The sequence below is a fragment of the Battus philenor genome, unplaced genomic scaffold (genome assembly GCF_028537555.1).
Source record: "Battus philenor isolate CCGP_79_NKW_IND1 unplaced genomic scaffold, ilBatPhil1.0.hap1 SCAF_2, whole genome shotgun sequence".
In the NCBI taxonomy this organism is placed as follows: domain Eukaryota; kingdom Metazoa; phylum Arthropoda; class Insecta; order Lepidoptera; family Papilionidae; genus Battus; species Battus philenor.
The window spans coordinates 7,672,460-7,688,571 of NW_027181682.1; the positions used below are offsets into that span (position 1 = coordinate 7,672,460).

Genomic DNA, 16,112 nt, shown 5'->3' on the forward strand with positions numbered 1-16,112 from the left:
CTCATACTGTAGTATTTAGTTAATATTTTTGTCATTATTGTAAACTATATTTTATTACTATGTCAAAATGTTTACCATTCTTTGTCTCCATACGTTAACGATGATACGTGTACGTGTTTTTGACTTATTTGAAAATATAGGTGCAAATGAGAATTATTTTATGCATAAAAAATCAAGATCCGTGAGCAGTGGTCGATCGCCTCATAGGATGTTGATGATGGTGACGATGACTACTCAGAGCTCATAAATCATTTGTCCAATACAGATTGAATAATCTTTTACCAAATAAAGAAATTAAATAAGTATGTCTTCATACATAGAAAGTCGTCAAAAAGTCAATTTTAATCACTTTTCTTTTTCTTACTTAGTAAACTAGGAACGAGATAAAAAAAATCTGTAGATGCAAAACCTTCTTTAACTTTACATATTTTGTGTCAATATAAAAACTTTACATTATTAAAAAAATTAGAACACGCTAATATGTCGGTCTGGAGACTACGTCCGTCCGGACGTTACACATGGCCAATGTAAAGTTCATTCGCATTTAATTGTGCCAGGTCTTATGGAATTAAGAAAAAAAAACAAATCAACTTGCACATGTGCACAATTTTACGACTCAATTCTGCTCAAAATAAGTTTCCGATAAAAGCTTAATTAATTCCAAGAAGACATTAATTTACTGAAAGAAGTAAAAACCATCACACGTTTGTTAATGTTGTAACATGTAATTAATCGAACAAATATTTAGTTTTAGTTTTTTTACCTTTTAGGTTTAGTAAAGGAAGGAACACTTCTTTTTTTAGCATACAGAATCTAGAAAGTTTACCGTTAAAAGAAATAATACAATTTTTTGGAGAAATATATTTTATTTACCTAAACATATTTTTTTTCTTATATAATAATAACAAAATAAATATCAACTAATCAACTTCAAGTTGTCGGAAGGAGCCTTCAATACCAAACAGAGTGGAAGTGGTTTTCGGTTTGCCCGGCCTTTTGGACTCATCTGAACGTGCGTTTTCTTCTTTTAGGAACCAATCGCGATAACTCTCCACCTTCCTTAACCAATGATCTACAAAAGATGTTCATGATGTAGGTTGTGATTAAAAAACAAAGATTATACGGCGCACTGTCCACGCATTTTCAATCGAAAATATAATGAAGAAAAATTTTTGAAGTACATTATTTTTAATAATCGCTGTTTAATTTTTCTTACACGACCTACATATGTAATTAAAATATTGCATAATAAACATCTATTTGAATATAAAGCGATGTTTTGACAAATCTTTAAGATCTTTAAACTTCACTCACTCGATTTTGTAAAATATTCGCGTACTATTCTTAGATCGGACATAATATTACCTGTAAGCTCCTGTATTTCTCCTTCATCGCCACCATACTCTTTCGGTAATACTTTCTTTGGTATTTCCTTATACAGAGCGTCATAATCCTGGTTATGTACCCGAATCTGTAAAAAAATATGATATAATCATTATAATATTAAAAATTTTACATACTTAAATTTTGGATCATAAAATCTTGATAATATTTTAATAGCATGTTGAGTTAAATTAATGTAACATAAATAATATTATAAATACGAAGTTTATCATAAGAAAGTTTATATTTGCTGGGCCGATATAAGTCATCCCAATTGTTTTTTTTTATTATGAAGTCCCCAATTCAGGGACTTTCGTGGACTTGTTCAATTGAACCGTAATATTTCTTTGTTATGTCTTGGCAGGTGAATTTTTAAAAGGCTACTGTTTGCCTGGCACTTTTTAAATGGTCAGTTAAATAACATGAATATGGCATTGGAGATAACTCCATAGGGATTAACTGTTAATTGCTTATAGACCTATGAAAATACGTGAGGTTACATTAAAATAAATTAAAACCATTTTCTTCAAGAATCAAGAAATTATTTATCATTTCTATATAGAGCTCAGCATTGACTAGCACTGCACATTTATTTTCATCCTCTAAAACATGGGAGCTCATAATAGTTGACGTCTACATAGCACCCTGTGCGATTACTTCAGCACAACTGAAGGAATTTCTTAGGACTTTTTTGGATTCATTATACGTTAGTTGCGGCAGTTTTGTTTATCTTAGGTTCCACTTCTTCTTTTTCAGCTGATGGACGCTTACTGCAAAGCTTAGGCATCCCCGCATATCGCCACGATGAGAGGTCATGCGCTGCCCTTATCCAGCGACCTCCTCCTCCTAGTCAGTCCTCTAGCGAATGGTCGCCACTAGAGAAACTTTCGGCCCGAACTGCCATCGATTGGACGAACGATGTGCCTCGATTAGGTATTCATTAAGATTAAAATGATACTTCATCCGTAAATAAGATGTCAATAACCGCTGAAAAGCGCTCAATTGCCTAGTAGTCCACGAAGGTCTTTGTCAAGCATCCGGTAACTCTTATTCATGTACCAATTGTATTATATAAATATGCAGCCTTAAGTCAGTACAAGTGGGTTGTTATAAACATATATGCACATTTAAAGTACTTGCACATTTGTGTACCCATATGTTAGAATTATGACCAACAAATTGATTAAAATTCCTCATTTTGTAGCGTTGACACATTAGATTCCCCATCTTTCTAGTTTTACTGGTGCTTTCAGACATTGACATATTTTGCCATGAGAGTTATGGGTGGCATATTATTTAAGCGAAAATCTCGCCTTATGCAATTTACTGAGAACTTGTCGTCCTATCGTCATTCCTATAAAAGCGTAAACCTATCTCGAAAAACGCTCCGAAGCGACTGAATTCCCTAGAGCCCGATAAACGGTTAAGATAAATAAGTGTGTGTATTGGGAAAATAACTAAATAAAGTTTCTTTTGAGACACCTTGTATTACTATTATAATTCAAGTTATCTCAACAGCATAAATCCCTCCAATTTAGCCTATTTTATACTCACTCTTTTCTTTAACTTTTCACCTAAGAAAGCTTTGAATATTGTATAAGCGGCTTCAAATCCGGTCGGGGTGTTTAAAATATGATTACTCTTGAGACGGACAGGTAGCGCCTTCTCGAAGCAAGTGATGACTTTCTTTGCTAACGCTGGCGTCCATTGACTGAGGACATTGACGCCTACATTTTTTATATCGACTATTACTTCCTGAAAAATTGTGTCACAAAATTAGACGGGAAATTTTGTTATGAATTTATGACAAAAATAACAACTTATTTCACGGTTTTACGTTAGACTATAGCCTACAAATAATACCATATGTATAACAATTAGCCAAAAAAATTAAAAATTGAAACACTGACTAGACTAGATTTTTTTGATGTGCACCAAGTCAAGAATTCCACAGTTTATCTGGTGCCTTTGGTATACTTAGCTTAGCAATTCATGTTCAATTTATAATTATAAAACACATAGGGTAAACTTCAAATTCTGGAGTTGAGACCATGGACCAGTAAGCGCCACGTAAAACGTTCCCTACAAGGTTGACCTTATCAAGGTCGTGGGAAACCGTTAGATGAGGCTTTATTGGAAATCTATAAGGATGATGATGATGAAATACAATAAGTTCAATCAACGTGCCTTCGTCTTCGACGCAAAGTTATGCAGCACTAATGCTTGCAGTTTTAAAGAAGCGAGGGCTAGCCCTCGTCCTGTCTAGACAGGTTACGTGTTGGGATGTTCCACTATAATAGAAAGAAAATATATTCAGTTTATAAAATATATTCAGTTTTCAATGATTCCTACCCCAGCTTCTTTACCCATTTATGAAGACAATGTGATATTTAATATAAACAATGACATGGTATGAAAAATCACCACGTAAGTATTAGAGGGGCCGGAATTTCTTTGACCTATTGATTTTTACCGCTCCAGGATTTGAAAATTTGTATTCTAGATTGCAAAAGGTTGTTCATAACGAAGGTAAATATATTGTTGATTACAAATAAAAACTTGTCAAAAATGGTGTCATGTGAATTTAACTTAAGAAAGTGACATTATGTTCCGGTCCCCCTAATAATATGAATTGCTTCCATATAAATATCTATAAACAATTTCACAATATTTGGAGGAATATCGAATTTCTGTATCATATGTTTACAAAAATTTTTCAATACTAGAATCGATTAAGGTTGTCATAGTCTTTAATGGTAAGTAAATATTAATTAGGAAATAATGAGAATTTTATACCTCTCCTGATACGGTAAAATTATCGTCTTCGAGCATCATTATTTCAGTAATCATGAAAGCAACTTTTAAGAGGTCCGACAAATTATACTCCGAAGGATTATACACGCCAATACGAACAATACATATTCGCGGCGCATCGTTCTCCTTGCAATTCCTCAATGGTAAGAATGCTCTAAAATCATACGAATGGTTAAATTTTTTTGACGCAAACAGTGAATTGTATCCAATTTCTTTTTTTTAAATATAAATTATCTTACCCTAATTTTAAAATTCCTTGTATTCGCGAATCAAGAGGATCTCTATTAGAGAAAAACTCGGGTACAACGGTTCTCATAGTGTAGTACATGTCCAATTTTTCTTTACATCTTTCAAGACTAAATTTACTCCCTCGTAAAAAAGCCACTAACCACTGATCGGCTGTAAAATTAAAATGTATTTTTGTTAACATACTCATATTACTATAATAACAAATTTTCGTATATTTACACTGAACACCAAATATATTTTATTATAGTGTTATTCTCAAACAGCTTCGTTAACAACAATTGATAAATAGTAATATTCTTTAGTTTTATGATTTGTGTAAGTGAGATCTAAGGTTCGTAATGAACGAAGTACGTAACTTATTGTATCTGTTAAGTTAAGCGACATCTGCCGTTGCTCAACATACACTAAAACAGTTGATGGACGAGGACATTTTTATTGTTAACTTTATGAAAAGTATCGTCTTGCTGGAACGGAACATTACTTTCTAGATGGCGTTAAAAACACTTTTGTGTTTTTAAGTGAATATATTAAAATAGTAAATTTAAAACTTTAAATAGATACATTTTTACATTTTAATTATTTCACTATGAAAAGTATGCCTTTCATTGAACGTCTACCGGCTGAAATGACGAATGGATGATGAAAGGTCTTTTATTTAGTTATAAATCGTGTTAATTACTTATAATACTCACATGGATTCACTGTATGCAAATGAGGCTGTTTTTGGAGCCATGTCTTAAGTGCTGAAATGTCAGATTGGACACTGCGAGGATTTTCATTAACCTCTTTTTTGGCTTTCTCCTGCAAAGTGGCGGACAGCGGTCTCACCGTCATTTTTAATTTCCACTTCTTCAACTGAAACAAAACACTTCACGGGTGTTATAATTAAATATTAACGCATTATATACTTTCGTTCCGTTTTAAACTAAATTGTATAAAGTGGTTAAAGTAGTTATAAATTAAAACGTACCTTTACTTATTAATGTTTATATTATTTTAAAAATCGTAACAGAAACGTCACTGCGCCGCGACTTGCGAGTACGCTGACAATGTTAGAACTGAGGAAAGGTAGGTCGACTGAGTGATTAATAGCATACTAATTAAATTTACCGACAGGAACGAACGTTTTTCGTGATTGTGATATTATTTTAGACACAACAATATTCAGACGAATGCAGTACGTTCTTGGTTTCTATCTAAACGAGTGTCGAGAGTGCGCTTCAATGCCATTGGGCGTATAATCACCTCGTGATATTTAATGTGTTGCAACGATGGATATTTGATAACTAATAAGGAAAATGTTTGAATACCCGTGCTCGTTGTTTAATTCAATGGCGGCCGTGCGATAATTTCTCGCCTTTATAACACTCCTGCTGATTAGATAGCGACATCATATACTAATTACATTAGCCGGTTTTTCACCAGAGTCTAAGTGAACTGAAACTATGATTAAATAAATTTAAATAAAGCCTTTTTATTCTTTATTTTCACGTTGATATTAAAAGTTCGTAAAGATATTAAAGTTCCGTAAAGACGACACAAGTTGACTTAATATAACGAGGCAATTTAATAAAAACAGTTTGCAAACCTGTTTTGTAAAAGGCTAAAACCGCGGAAAGTTTTCGCCGGTGAAATCTTTTATAACACTCCGATGTTATGAAAGATTTCGCACTCAAACCGAAAGATAGTAATGCTTTCTCACGGTTATTTTTTGACGTCTATTTGTAGACTGTTGACGGTGTAAATCTAATTTTCCCCATGAACTTTTTAAACTTTGTTAAATATGAAATATCTTGTAGTTTAATAATAACATTTTAAATTTTTTCATCCTATCATTCATCCTAAATTTTGTAACCAAATATTTTGGATTTTTTTAAAAATTAATTTATAGTTTACATTTAGTTTATATCAAATTATGTTACAGAATACACGAAAGATTGTGCAGTACAACACACATACATTATTATGTATAAATAAAATAATAGTCATTTTAATAACTGTCGTAAAATTTTCACTGTACGAGTATTTGTTAATACAGAAACCTGAACTTAACCGCATTGTACATAAGCTGTCGTAGTTTAATATCACTGACAATAATCGAGATAATCGAGTAAATTCAGAAACACGATTTATGCATTGTTCATATCGTAAAGAAACAAGTATTATTGATAAGTCAGCACCGTTTTAAATTGTATTCATTGCATATAAGACTATGCGATAATATAATAAAGCAAGACGCCGCTTTAACGCGGTTTCGGTGTCAAATTTCAACCTGGGGATTCCCTGAAATTGTTCGCGGCGCTTGGTTTCCAAACATGTTCATATTATATCCAAAACGTGTTAAGTGGAAGAAATAGTGGAATTAGCATACCAAACTAAATCAAGTTCAATTGTGGTAAATGTAGAAGACGTCGAAAAAAGAGTTGAAGACACAGTGGCTTGTCTTTGGAATAATGACCTCAAGGAATTAACTGAACAAGAAGAAAACAAAAATATTTATAGTAGCGATTTCGATGAAGAGCATTAAGAACTTTCGATCGGGTTTACAACTGAAATTATGGAACAATTGTTGGAAAAGAAAAAAAAATGTGTATATTTCGACAAGAGTTCAGAAACAAGTCGGGGTGTTATAGATGCTTTATCTACTTATCAATAACTGACAGAACGCAAAAAGAAAACGCTACATTAAAAATAAAAATGCAGAAAATTGGAAACACGGAATAGACTGAATGATCGTTTCAATTATTTTTATTTTTGTAAGAAATAAGTGTTTAGTTTTACTTTTATTAAAAAAATTTCATTAGTTATTAAATTTCATTCCTAACTAAATTTCCTAGGGGATTACCTCATTATTTAAATTGTAAAATATCCTCGTTTACCGCTGTTTCGCTTAACGCTCTACTTTGATGCAACGTATCTTACGCGTTAAGCGGGGTCTTATTGTAATAATAATAATCTTGTGCCACACTTCATTATTAAACACACTTTTTTCAACATAGTAGTTATAAAAAAACGTTTATGATGCTTAAAAAATTTATTAAGATATCACAATTAATTACGTGGCGCTAAAAATTCAGTTAAATTACCTAAATATTTCAAATTGATTTGAAAAACCGTTGTAAATGTATGGTTAAAACATATAAGAAAATACTTAAACGGTATGCACATAACTTAAATGTTATTTATTTATACCATAAATTTAAAAAAAAACTTGTATCTATTGTCCAAAAAAATACATTCTTCGCAAATTGTAAAACCATCGACTATCAGCTACGATGACAATTACGACTGCCGATTTTTGACCAAATTTTGTACAAACAAGAGCTATATCTTGTAATAAACATCCATTGAACCCTCTGCTCCGGAAAAGTTGAATTTCGTTAAGTTCGTTCTTAGCTGTTCTCTACTCGGTGATAGTAATTTCCTACTAAAACTCATGTTTCCTTCTAGCGACATGCATTTTCATTAGTTGAATCTGGGTATCTTAGGCCTCCAGATCTTGGATGTTCTTCCAAATATTAGGGGAACCGGAAAGTTATTTTGATTCAGTCGACATCTTTTACAGAGAAACTAATAGATTTTTACCGCTCCGGCATTGAAAATTTGTATACTAGGTGGTTGTTTATAACGATGGTGAATATATTGTACTTAGAAATAAAAAGTTGTAAAAATTATATTCGTGTAAATTTAATTTAAGAAAGCGACATTACTTTCCGGTCCCCCTTATATCTTCCTATACTACTTTATTTAACTTAAATCTGGCCCACGTCACCTACATACAAATATAACTGAGTTATATATATTACATTTAACATTTAATTGACATTATTTCAAATAAAAAACGATTAAACCTATTTAATATCGATTCCACGTGATCTTGATAACAGTAATGTAATTTTACCCGATATTACGTTAATTTTACACCGTCTTTCATGAGTCAGATATGATCAGATTTGATAAGTTATTATTTAAACGGTAGTATGCAAAAAGAAGACGCTAACGGAAACGTTCACCGGGATTATTGGATAAAAGGACGTGCCTCGTGTAATGAGACAATAGGCAAAAGTTAGGCATTATTTTAATTCTAATAATTAATTACCAAGACGAAACGTGTACTATTAACTAATGTTAAAAGATCCAATACCAATGTACAACTAAATAATGAGGTAATTAGTATAAATGATGATGCGGTTTTACTCGGGTCAACCTTAGACACAAAGTTGCAATGCGCAATAAATATTACGACAGCTCGATTAGTCCGAGATATTTTTTACAGCATTGTGTGGAACGAGTTAGGTGTGAGATAGAAGTAGGGGTAATGCTGCTGATATCGATACAATTTTTGTGTTTATTTAAAGTTTATTAAAGAAAATATATTGACAGTAAAAATTGTTTAACCTTTTTATAGGGTTTATTAAATTAGCATTTCTTTTATGGGCAATTGTAAAATGGTAAAAATTTTAAAAATTCTATTAGAGTGTGAATGATGTTTAAAAACGGAAAAAATCCGTCCGAGTTTTTTGAGGGCTCTTCTCAGGCTAGAGCGCATTTGAAACCCTCATAGCTTTGAGATGAAGGCTGCCAATATGGGATAACTCACTCTGATTCTAGTTTCTGTCAAATTGGGCTCTTCCGGCATATTTCCCACAACGTATACTCGTGGTATAAATGATCCTATGTGAATAATAATTTGAATAAATAAATTACAAAAATAATGCCTTTTATTTCAAAATTAGATTATTCCAATCCAAATAAAAAAATATGGTACTTACACCTTGGTACGAGCAGGAACGGGTATGCAAGCGATAAGCGAAACTTATCATTATTATTACCATTACAAGAACCTTGTTGTTATGTAAATCCATTTTACGTGTTTCACTTTATTATTTAACCTTCACAACGGCCTTCCATTAACGGCGAAACAGACTATCACTTCAATTCTAGTGATGTCATTAACAATTCCATTTTTTCTCGAAATGTTATTAAGGAAACAGTGAGTAACATAATTATTTTCTGGGTTTATTTTGACATTCTGTGTATTAATCAGTGGAAAAAATGTTTTTATCAAAACTTTTATAATTGAAAGGTTTGGTTTTAATATAAAAAAGTACCATACAACTTCACTGGGTGTAGTATTCATTTGTTAACACTGAGATATTACGGAAGTATACTATCTTCTTAATTCTTAAGCGTAATTGTCAAATAACTTGGTGACAATAAATAAAAAAATACAAAAACATCAAATTTATTTGTTTTCGGCATAAATTTTTTTAACTAATATAAATTAATAATCTTTTCTTCTAATTTAATTTAATACTTCTTTAAACTAGCTAAATACTTAATCAGTTGATAAAAGTAATAATTAGCAGAATTATAATAATTGTAATAATCACAATTAAAAAATATTTCGCCGCCAAATTCTCGAATGTTGCTAACCTAGGTGTTATTTTCAAAGTTTTTTTCGACTGTTATCGTTCGGAATTAATCAATTGCTAACTGTCTAAAAGAACCCTGATTGCCAAAATCATCTTGATTCAGAGGTTTGCTGATCCTCTTAGACTCGTCGGTGCCCAGTTTCTCCTCGACTTCCATCCAAGACTTATACTCGATTATCTTGTCAGCCCAATATTCTGAAAAAAAAATTGTATAATTCTTGTAGTTTTTAACTAATTTATGTTTCTCTCATGAAATTAGCCCATAAATTTTGTATTTTGTACGCCATATTAGGAACGTCATGGAGACTCGATAATTAATACGATAAATAATGATAATTAACTTTTAATTGCAATCACCGTTCCAATTAGGAAAATATTTTATGAATAATAAAATGTTATATTGTGAATATTAAATCAAATACCAATAATTTCTTCAACTGTACTCCCGGACCCGCCATATTCAGAAGGAACTATTTCTTTAGGAACATGTTCGAATAACTCTTCAGCATTCTTATGTATTTTAAGCTGCAATAAAAAATAGTTTCGACTTGTAAACGGTTAATTGTAACAGAACAAATAGAAGTGAAGTTGGTCAACTATACCAGAATTTACATACGAAAAGAAAAGACTTACCCTTTGGCGTGCTTTTTCATTAAGAAATGAAGAAACAAGTTTAAAGATAACCTCTATACCCGATGGAACATTTAAATGATGGCTTCCCTTCAAGCGAAGTGGTAAAGAGTCCTGCAAAAGAAATACATTTATATTTACTTTAGCAATATAACCAATATTCAAAATTAAAATTCATGAAAAACATTCGTAATTTTAGCTAGCTGCATCTGAGGTAAATATTGAATATACGTCTAGAAATATGATCAGAAAAATATTCATATCTTTAGGAAGAATTGCTTTTTCCAATCCTTTTGTGAATATTATCTATATATCTATATGACAAGCCATTGAACGATAATGTTAAAAGTTAAAATTTAAACTTACTTGACTGACTGCAACAATTTTTTTGAGTAGGTTAGGATTAGCTTGCATTAAATGATTCAGAGTTACGCCATCGTAATCAACTACTATTTTCGTTCCCAATACTGTAGCTGTGTCATCTTCTACCACCAAAATCTGTGAACGAAAAATCAATCATTGTTATAATATGTAATTTAAAAGATATTTCATGTAAAGGATTTTTAGAAAAAAAAATTGTGTAAAAAGTTAAGCTTAAAGAATCCATTTATTCTCAATAACTAATTAAAATTATAAAATAGTAATAATTTTAAAAGATTTAAAATGTTTAAATAATGTACGTACCTGGACTAAATAATATAAAATACACATTATGTCTGCTACGCTATTTACTTCTGGATCGTAACGTCCAGCTCTGATAAGAATTACTCGTGGGTACAGGCCTGTTTTTGGTTTAGGTAAAATAATACATGTCCTGTAATTTATAAAAGTAAGTAACTACTTTTTAATTACCATCAAGAAAGAAGCCGAACTATTTATGGTTTTAATATATAAAATTCTGTGCAACACCGCCTTGTAGTAATTGAACATTTTATAACGACAAAGAAATGTCGCTGCAGTATAAATTTTTCTCCTTTTTTATATATATGGCTATACTGTACAGATAAATATTAGTTATTCACTAATTAATACGACCCAAAACCCTTTTCAAAGTGAACACAACTTTAAAGAAATATATCTCCTTATATAGAATATTTGTTAATAATTTATTTATTTATACGTATAATCTACCAAGTTATGAGGAATAATCTTTGCGGGTCAATTATTTAAAATATAGAAATATAATCAGTGGCGTACCTAGGGGGGGGCGGTGGGTGCGGTCCGCACCGGGCGGCACTTACCTAGGGGCGGCATTTTTTATATTTACTTATAGTTGTAAAAAGCAACTTTTTCATTTCAAATTTATTTTCTTTCTTGAATAATAAATGATTATTATAAGTTTAATATCTAATAAGTCCAACATTATACTCAAAAACCTATTACTATTTGATTGACATATAATAGAAAGGGCGGCAAACTGGAGATCGCCCCGGGCGGCAAAAGTTCTAGGTACACCACTGAATATAATCTTAGTGCCCCGTTAAGCAGAGAGCCAACACTAAAAAAATTGATTATTAATAATTAATATAAAGTATAAATGTATTAATATGAAAGTAATATGTATCTAAGGTAATCTAAATTACTCTTATTACGTACTTACATAACACAATTTTCCTTCATTTTTAAGTCGTTTTTACTTCCTACTTCTTTTATTTTTTAATTTATTTAAATAATGGAAATTTGCAAACATTAATAATATGGAACCACGTACCCCAATCGTAAAAAATCTAAAAATTTCATTTCAGTAGGTTTTAAACGTAGTGTAACTTCGGGTGAGGTAGTCCGTAAGGTATAATACAGATCCAGCTTAGCTTTTACCCGCTCCAAACTAAATTTGCAACCCCGTAAAATCGCTACAAGCCATTGATCATCTGCAATTATAATATGTTATCTGTCATTAAAAATACCAATGCAACCTTTTCATCATCATCTTCATTTTAGCCGTAGAATATCCACTGTTGGATATAGGCCTTTGCGACGGACTTCCATTAAGAGTGGTTAGAAGCGGCCTGCGTCCAGGTCTGCCGACAAGGATTTCCAAGCTCATCAGTCCATCTGTGTGGACGTCCTATGCTGCACTTGTCTCTCCGTGTTCTCCATTCCATAACGCGTAGGCCCCCGCTGCAACCTGTTCTGCGCGCTATGTGTCCACTACCACTTCGACTTGCAAAACTGCCTTTTTATGTCATTAACTATCATTCGTCTACGAATCTCGTCATTCCTGATTTGATCTCCTAGAGAAATCCGGAGCATGGTCTTTTCCGTTGCCCATTAAGTCTAATGAAGTGGTGGCAGACCATGTTTCAAGTCATCACTGGTAACACATATTGGTCGTTACCTTCGTCTTAATGCTTTGAGGTTAAGTCCATCAATGTAGTCTGGATTTTCGTAATTTCCCGAACGCGATCTTTGCTGATTCCAATACTTCACTACATACATCGTGTAGATATTGATCTACACGATGTATGTAGTGAAGTATTGGAATGGAGCATATTTACGCTTACTTTGAAACAAAGAAATATTGATTATAAAATGACATATACACTTAAACTTATACAGGCCAATAATATGAGCCAATAATCTATAATTAATGATTTATTAATAACTCCCTAACTGCACCGGTATTAGTCATCATTTTATATGAAAAAGTTGTTATCGCTTAAAACAAATTAATTTAAAAACATAAGTAATACAATTACAATACATAAACTCGTTCCTACAAAAAGGTCTAAAACATTATCTATATATTAAACTTATCGTCTATTTGTTGATAACGGATTTTGATGTTTATGTGTTTATCACCTAGGCCACTTTTTAACAATATGTATTTGAGAAAATAAGAGGAAAATTATGTTACTAAGAAGAAAATATCCAAATAAGCCAAAATCAGTGTAACTTAATATTTTTTTAAATATAATTGTTTTCTATTATGATTAAAGTGTTATGATACAAAACGAACAAAAATAATGTTTTTTTTTTATTTTAATAGTTTACTAATTATTTCCTTTTCAATATATATATTCTTTCTTCAATATTGAAGTAAGTTAATTCGATCTACTAAACAACTCACGAAAAAGAAATTTTGTAAATTATCGAAGTACCTGTCCTCGCTTTGAGATGCGGTTGCTTCATAATCCATTCCTTCAAATGTTTTACATCGTCAGGCGTTTGTTTGGGATTCTCGTTCAGCTCTGTTTTGGCTATATCAGCCAATTCGGGACTAAGTCCTCGAATCATTAGAGCATTCTGAAAATACAGAAAAACAGAAATTAATATAGGTTCTAATGGAAAATATATACATGAAAAGTAATTATTTTAAAACATTTTTTTTTAAATATTACTTTTATTACCAGTAAGCAGTCGACCAGTGAATACGGTTCGTTCTGCCGGCGTCGTATCGACTGAATTATTATCAACAACGCTGCTCCTTATCAGTAAACTTCTTTGTGTAGTCGAATAACTAATGTCGTCCGTAATAAAATAATACTCTTTATTGAATAAAACTTATTTTTCAACAAAAATTGTTAAAATCATCGATTTCTGTATACTATTTTTTTTCAATCAGTAGTACCCCAATGCGATTATAAACCGAACAACAAATTTGTGTAATTACCACATCACAGTACCTAATTTGCAAATTTAACAAATTTCTCTGTTATGAAAACATTGACTTTGTATTATGAAAGCAAAATAAATTGTTGATTTAGCGATAAAGTGGTGATAAAATTCTAACCTATAATTGTTATTGCACTTTATAGTATGTACATATACATAATTACTATAACAGTTACAGCACTACTTTGCTCGACACATATAATGATAGCCGTGTGAGTTGCTAATCCAATAATATATAGATGTGTTTGAATCATGGAGCGTTGAATACGGATAAAGAACCTAGAGGGAGGAGTATTTTATATTTATACTAAATAAATGTTACTAAAGAAACCAAAAGCAAATCTTCCAAAACCATTCTTAAATTTATTGGATTTTTTAAAATGCTACTTATAATTTATGTAAATTTTCAAAATAAATTTAAAATAAATTGGTTCTTTTTACAAGTCGACCAAATATTGTACTTCATAAAACTTGTAACACTCTCTCTTACACTCCCTCATAATATTTCTGAATTATCATTATAATAAATGTAAGAAGTTTATTAAAAAATCCTATTACAGTGTGTAGCATTTTTATGTGATTATTATTATATACGTGTGTATTGCTCTAATACTCTGGTTTAGTGCAAATAACTTGCATTTAAATGACAGAAAAATTAAATGTATTACGTTCCTTACTAAGAACGCGAAATAAGTTAAAACCAGGGTTTTGATTAACAACGATGAACTTGAAGTGGTCTGTACAGCTGTCTTAGATATTACTTTAGATGTTAAGTTACAATAAGGTCCACATGTAGAATGTTATCGGGTATACAGCAGCCTATGGCGTTCGAAAGATCCGTCAACAGTTCAATGTTGACATCATCATGTCGTACGGTTTAAACTTGGGACTGTGCCGCTGACATAGATTCAATTTTTGTGCTCTAGCAACGGGTCATTGGAACCATCTCAATAATGGGATCACAGGAGTCACTAAGAAATTAATTCAAAGACATTAACACCCTCACACCACAATTAGAATATATTTACCATAACCTAATATATGTACAAAAATTAAGAAAAGTTAATTTACCTTTTTTTTTTAAACCTAGTAAATTTAAGATAAATAATGATTTCCGTCAATGTAATCAAAGGAATTAATATAAACTTGCTATACCTGCTATCAGGCTCTATAAAATGTCACAATTGTTTGTAGATCAATGTATACGATTTTATAATAAACTACCAATTATGGTGGCAAATTGATTCCTTAATAAATTCAGGAAATTTTTGAAATGAATTTTTCTAAATTTAAAGAAAAAAAAATACAAACCCCACTAAGTTCCTTGTTAGTAGGTGGCGCGTTATAAACTAACGATACTCAGTTTTAAACTGACATCAATAATTGCAATGATCTTATACAATAAAGTTATTTTGACGCTTCTTAATCCCTCTGACTTTGTTGTAGGCTCTTCTCAGATCAAAGCGCGTTTGGAACTTTCGTAACTTTAAGTTGAAGGATGCCATTACAGTGGAGCTCAATCTGATTTTAGTCTGTATCAAATTAGGTTTTTCTGACATTCTTCTCATAATGGATATACGTCACACTCTAAGTAGGTAATGTTATAAATATATAAATAAATAAATACGTATATAATATTGAGTTTGTAATACAATATTAAGATGAGAAATCATAGGTATATGAAAATAAAAGATCGCTTTTTTAAACCTGACTACATTTCGATTACGCGCTATAATTTTCAGCCCGGACATTAATACTGCTATTATTACAAATAAACATAATGTTACTTTTAAATTTTGAATCTGTTATTTTTATAGGATTGTTTATTTATTTTCGATGCAATAAATTGTAACATGTTTTGTGATATTAAATTGCCACTTAGTCGGAAGCCTTCCCACCACGGTTTGCAAACTATAGTATTTAAATTATCTATTGCACATTTTACACTTCTGTTCATTCTTATAGTCCATGAATAGTACATCTCTT

General features: G+C 31.3%; 1 protein-coding gene across 1 annotated transcript; it reads right to left on the reverse strand.

Moving 5' to 3' along the window:
* Positions 1-854: 854 nt before the first annotated feature.
* Positions 855-13,949, reverse strand: LOC137921905 (uncharacterized). The gene is made up of 14 exons (XM_068764693.1): positions 13,862-13,949; positions 13,613-13,757; positions 12,223-12,382; positions 11,196-11,325; positions 10,878-11,009; positions 10,515-10,625; positions 10,304-10,406; positions 9,940-10,076; positions 5,139-5,301; positions 4,437-4,596; positions 4,180-4,351; positions 2,938-3,138; positions 1,366-1,471; positions 855-1,072 (listed from the first exon to the last, which is right to left on the reverse strand). Exons 2-14 carry the CDS (start codon positions 13,746-13,748, stop codon positions 921-923), a joined length of 1,863 nt encoding a protein of 620 aa, XP_068620794.1. The 5' UTR covers positions 13,749-13,757; positions 13,862-13,949; the 3' UTR covers positions 855-920.
* Between the last annotated feature and the right edge of the window lie 2,163 nt (positions 13,950-16,112).

What these genes read in the sequence shown, in the direction of transcription:
- LOC137921905 (XM_068764693.1), bottom strand. Translation starts at nt 13,748, where the DNA reads ATGATTCGAGGACTTAGTCCCGAATTGGCTGATATAGCCAAAACAGAG. An exon ending in TACAGTTGAAGAAATTATTG is followed by an intron (nt 10,077 to 10,303) that starts GTATTTGATTTA and finishes TTTTTTTTTCAG; the next exon opens with AATATTGGGCTGACAAGATA. An exon ending in TTTGCATACAGTGAATCCAT is followed by an intron (nt 4,597 to 5,138) that starts GTGAGTATTATA and finishes TTAATTTTACAG; the next exon opens with CCGATCAGTGGTTAGTGGCT.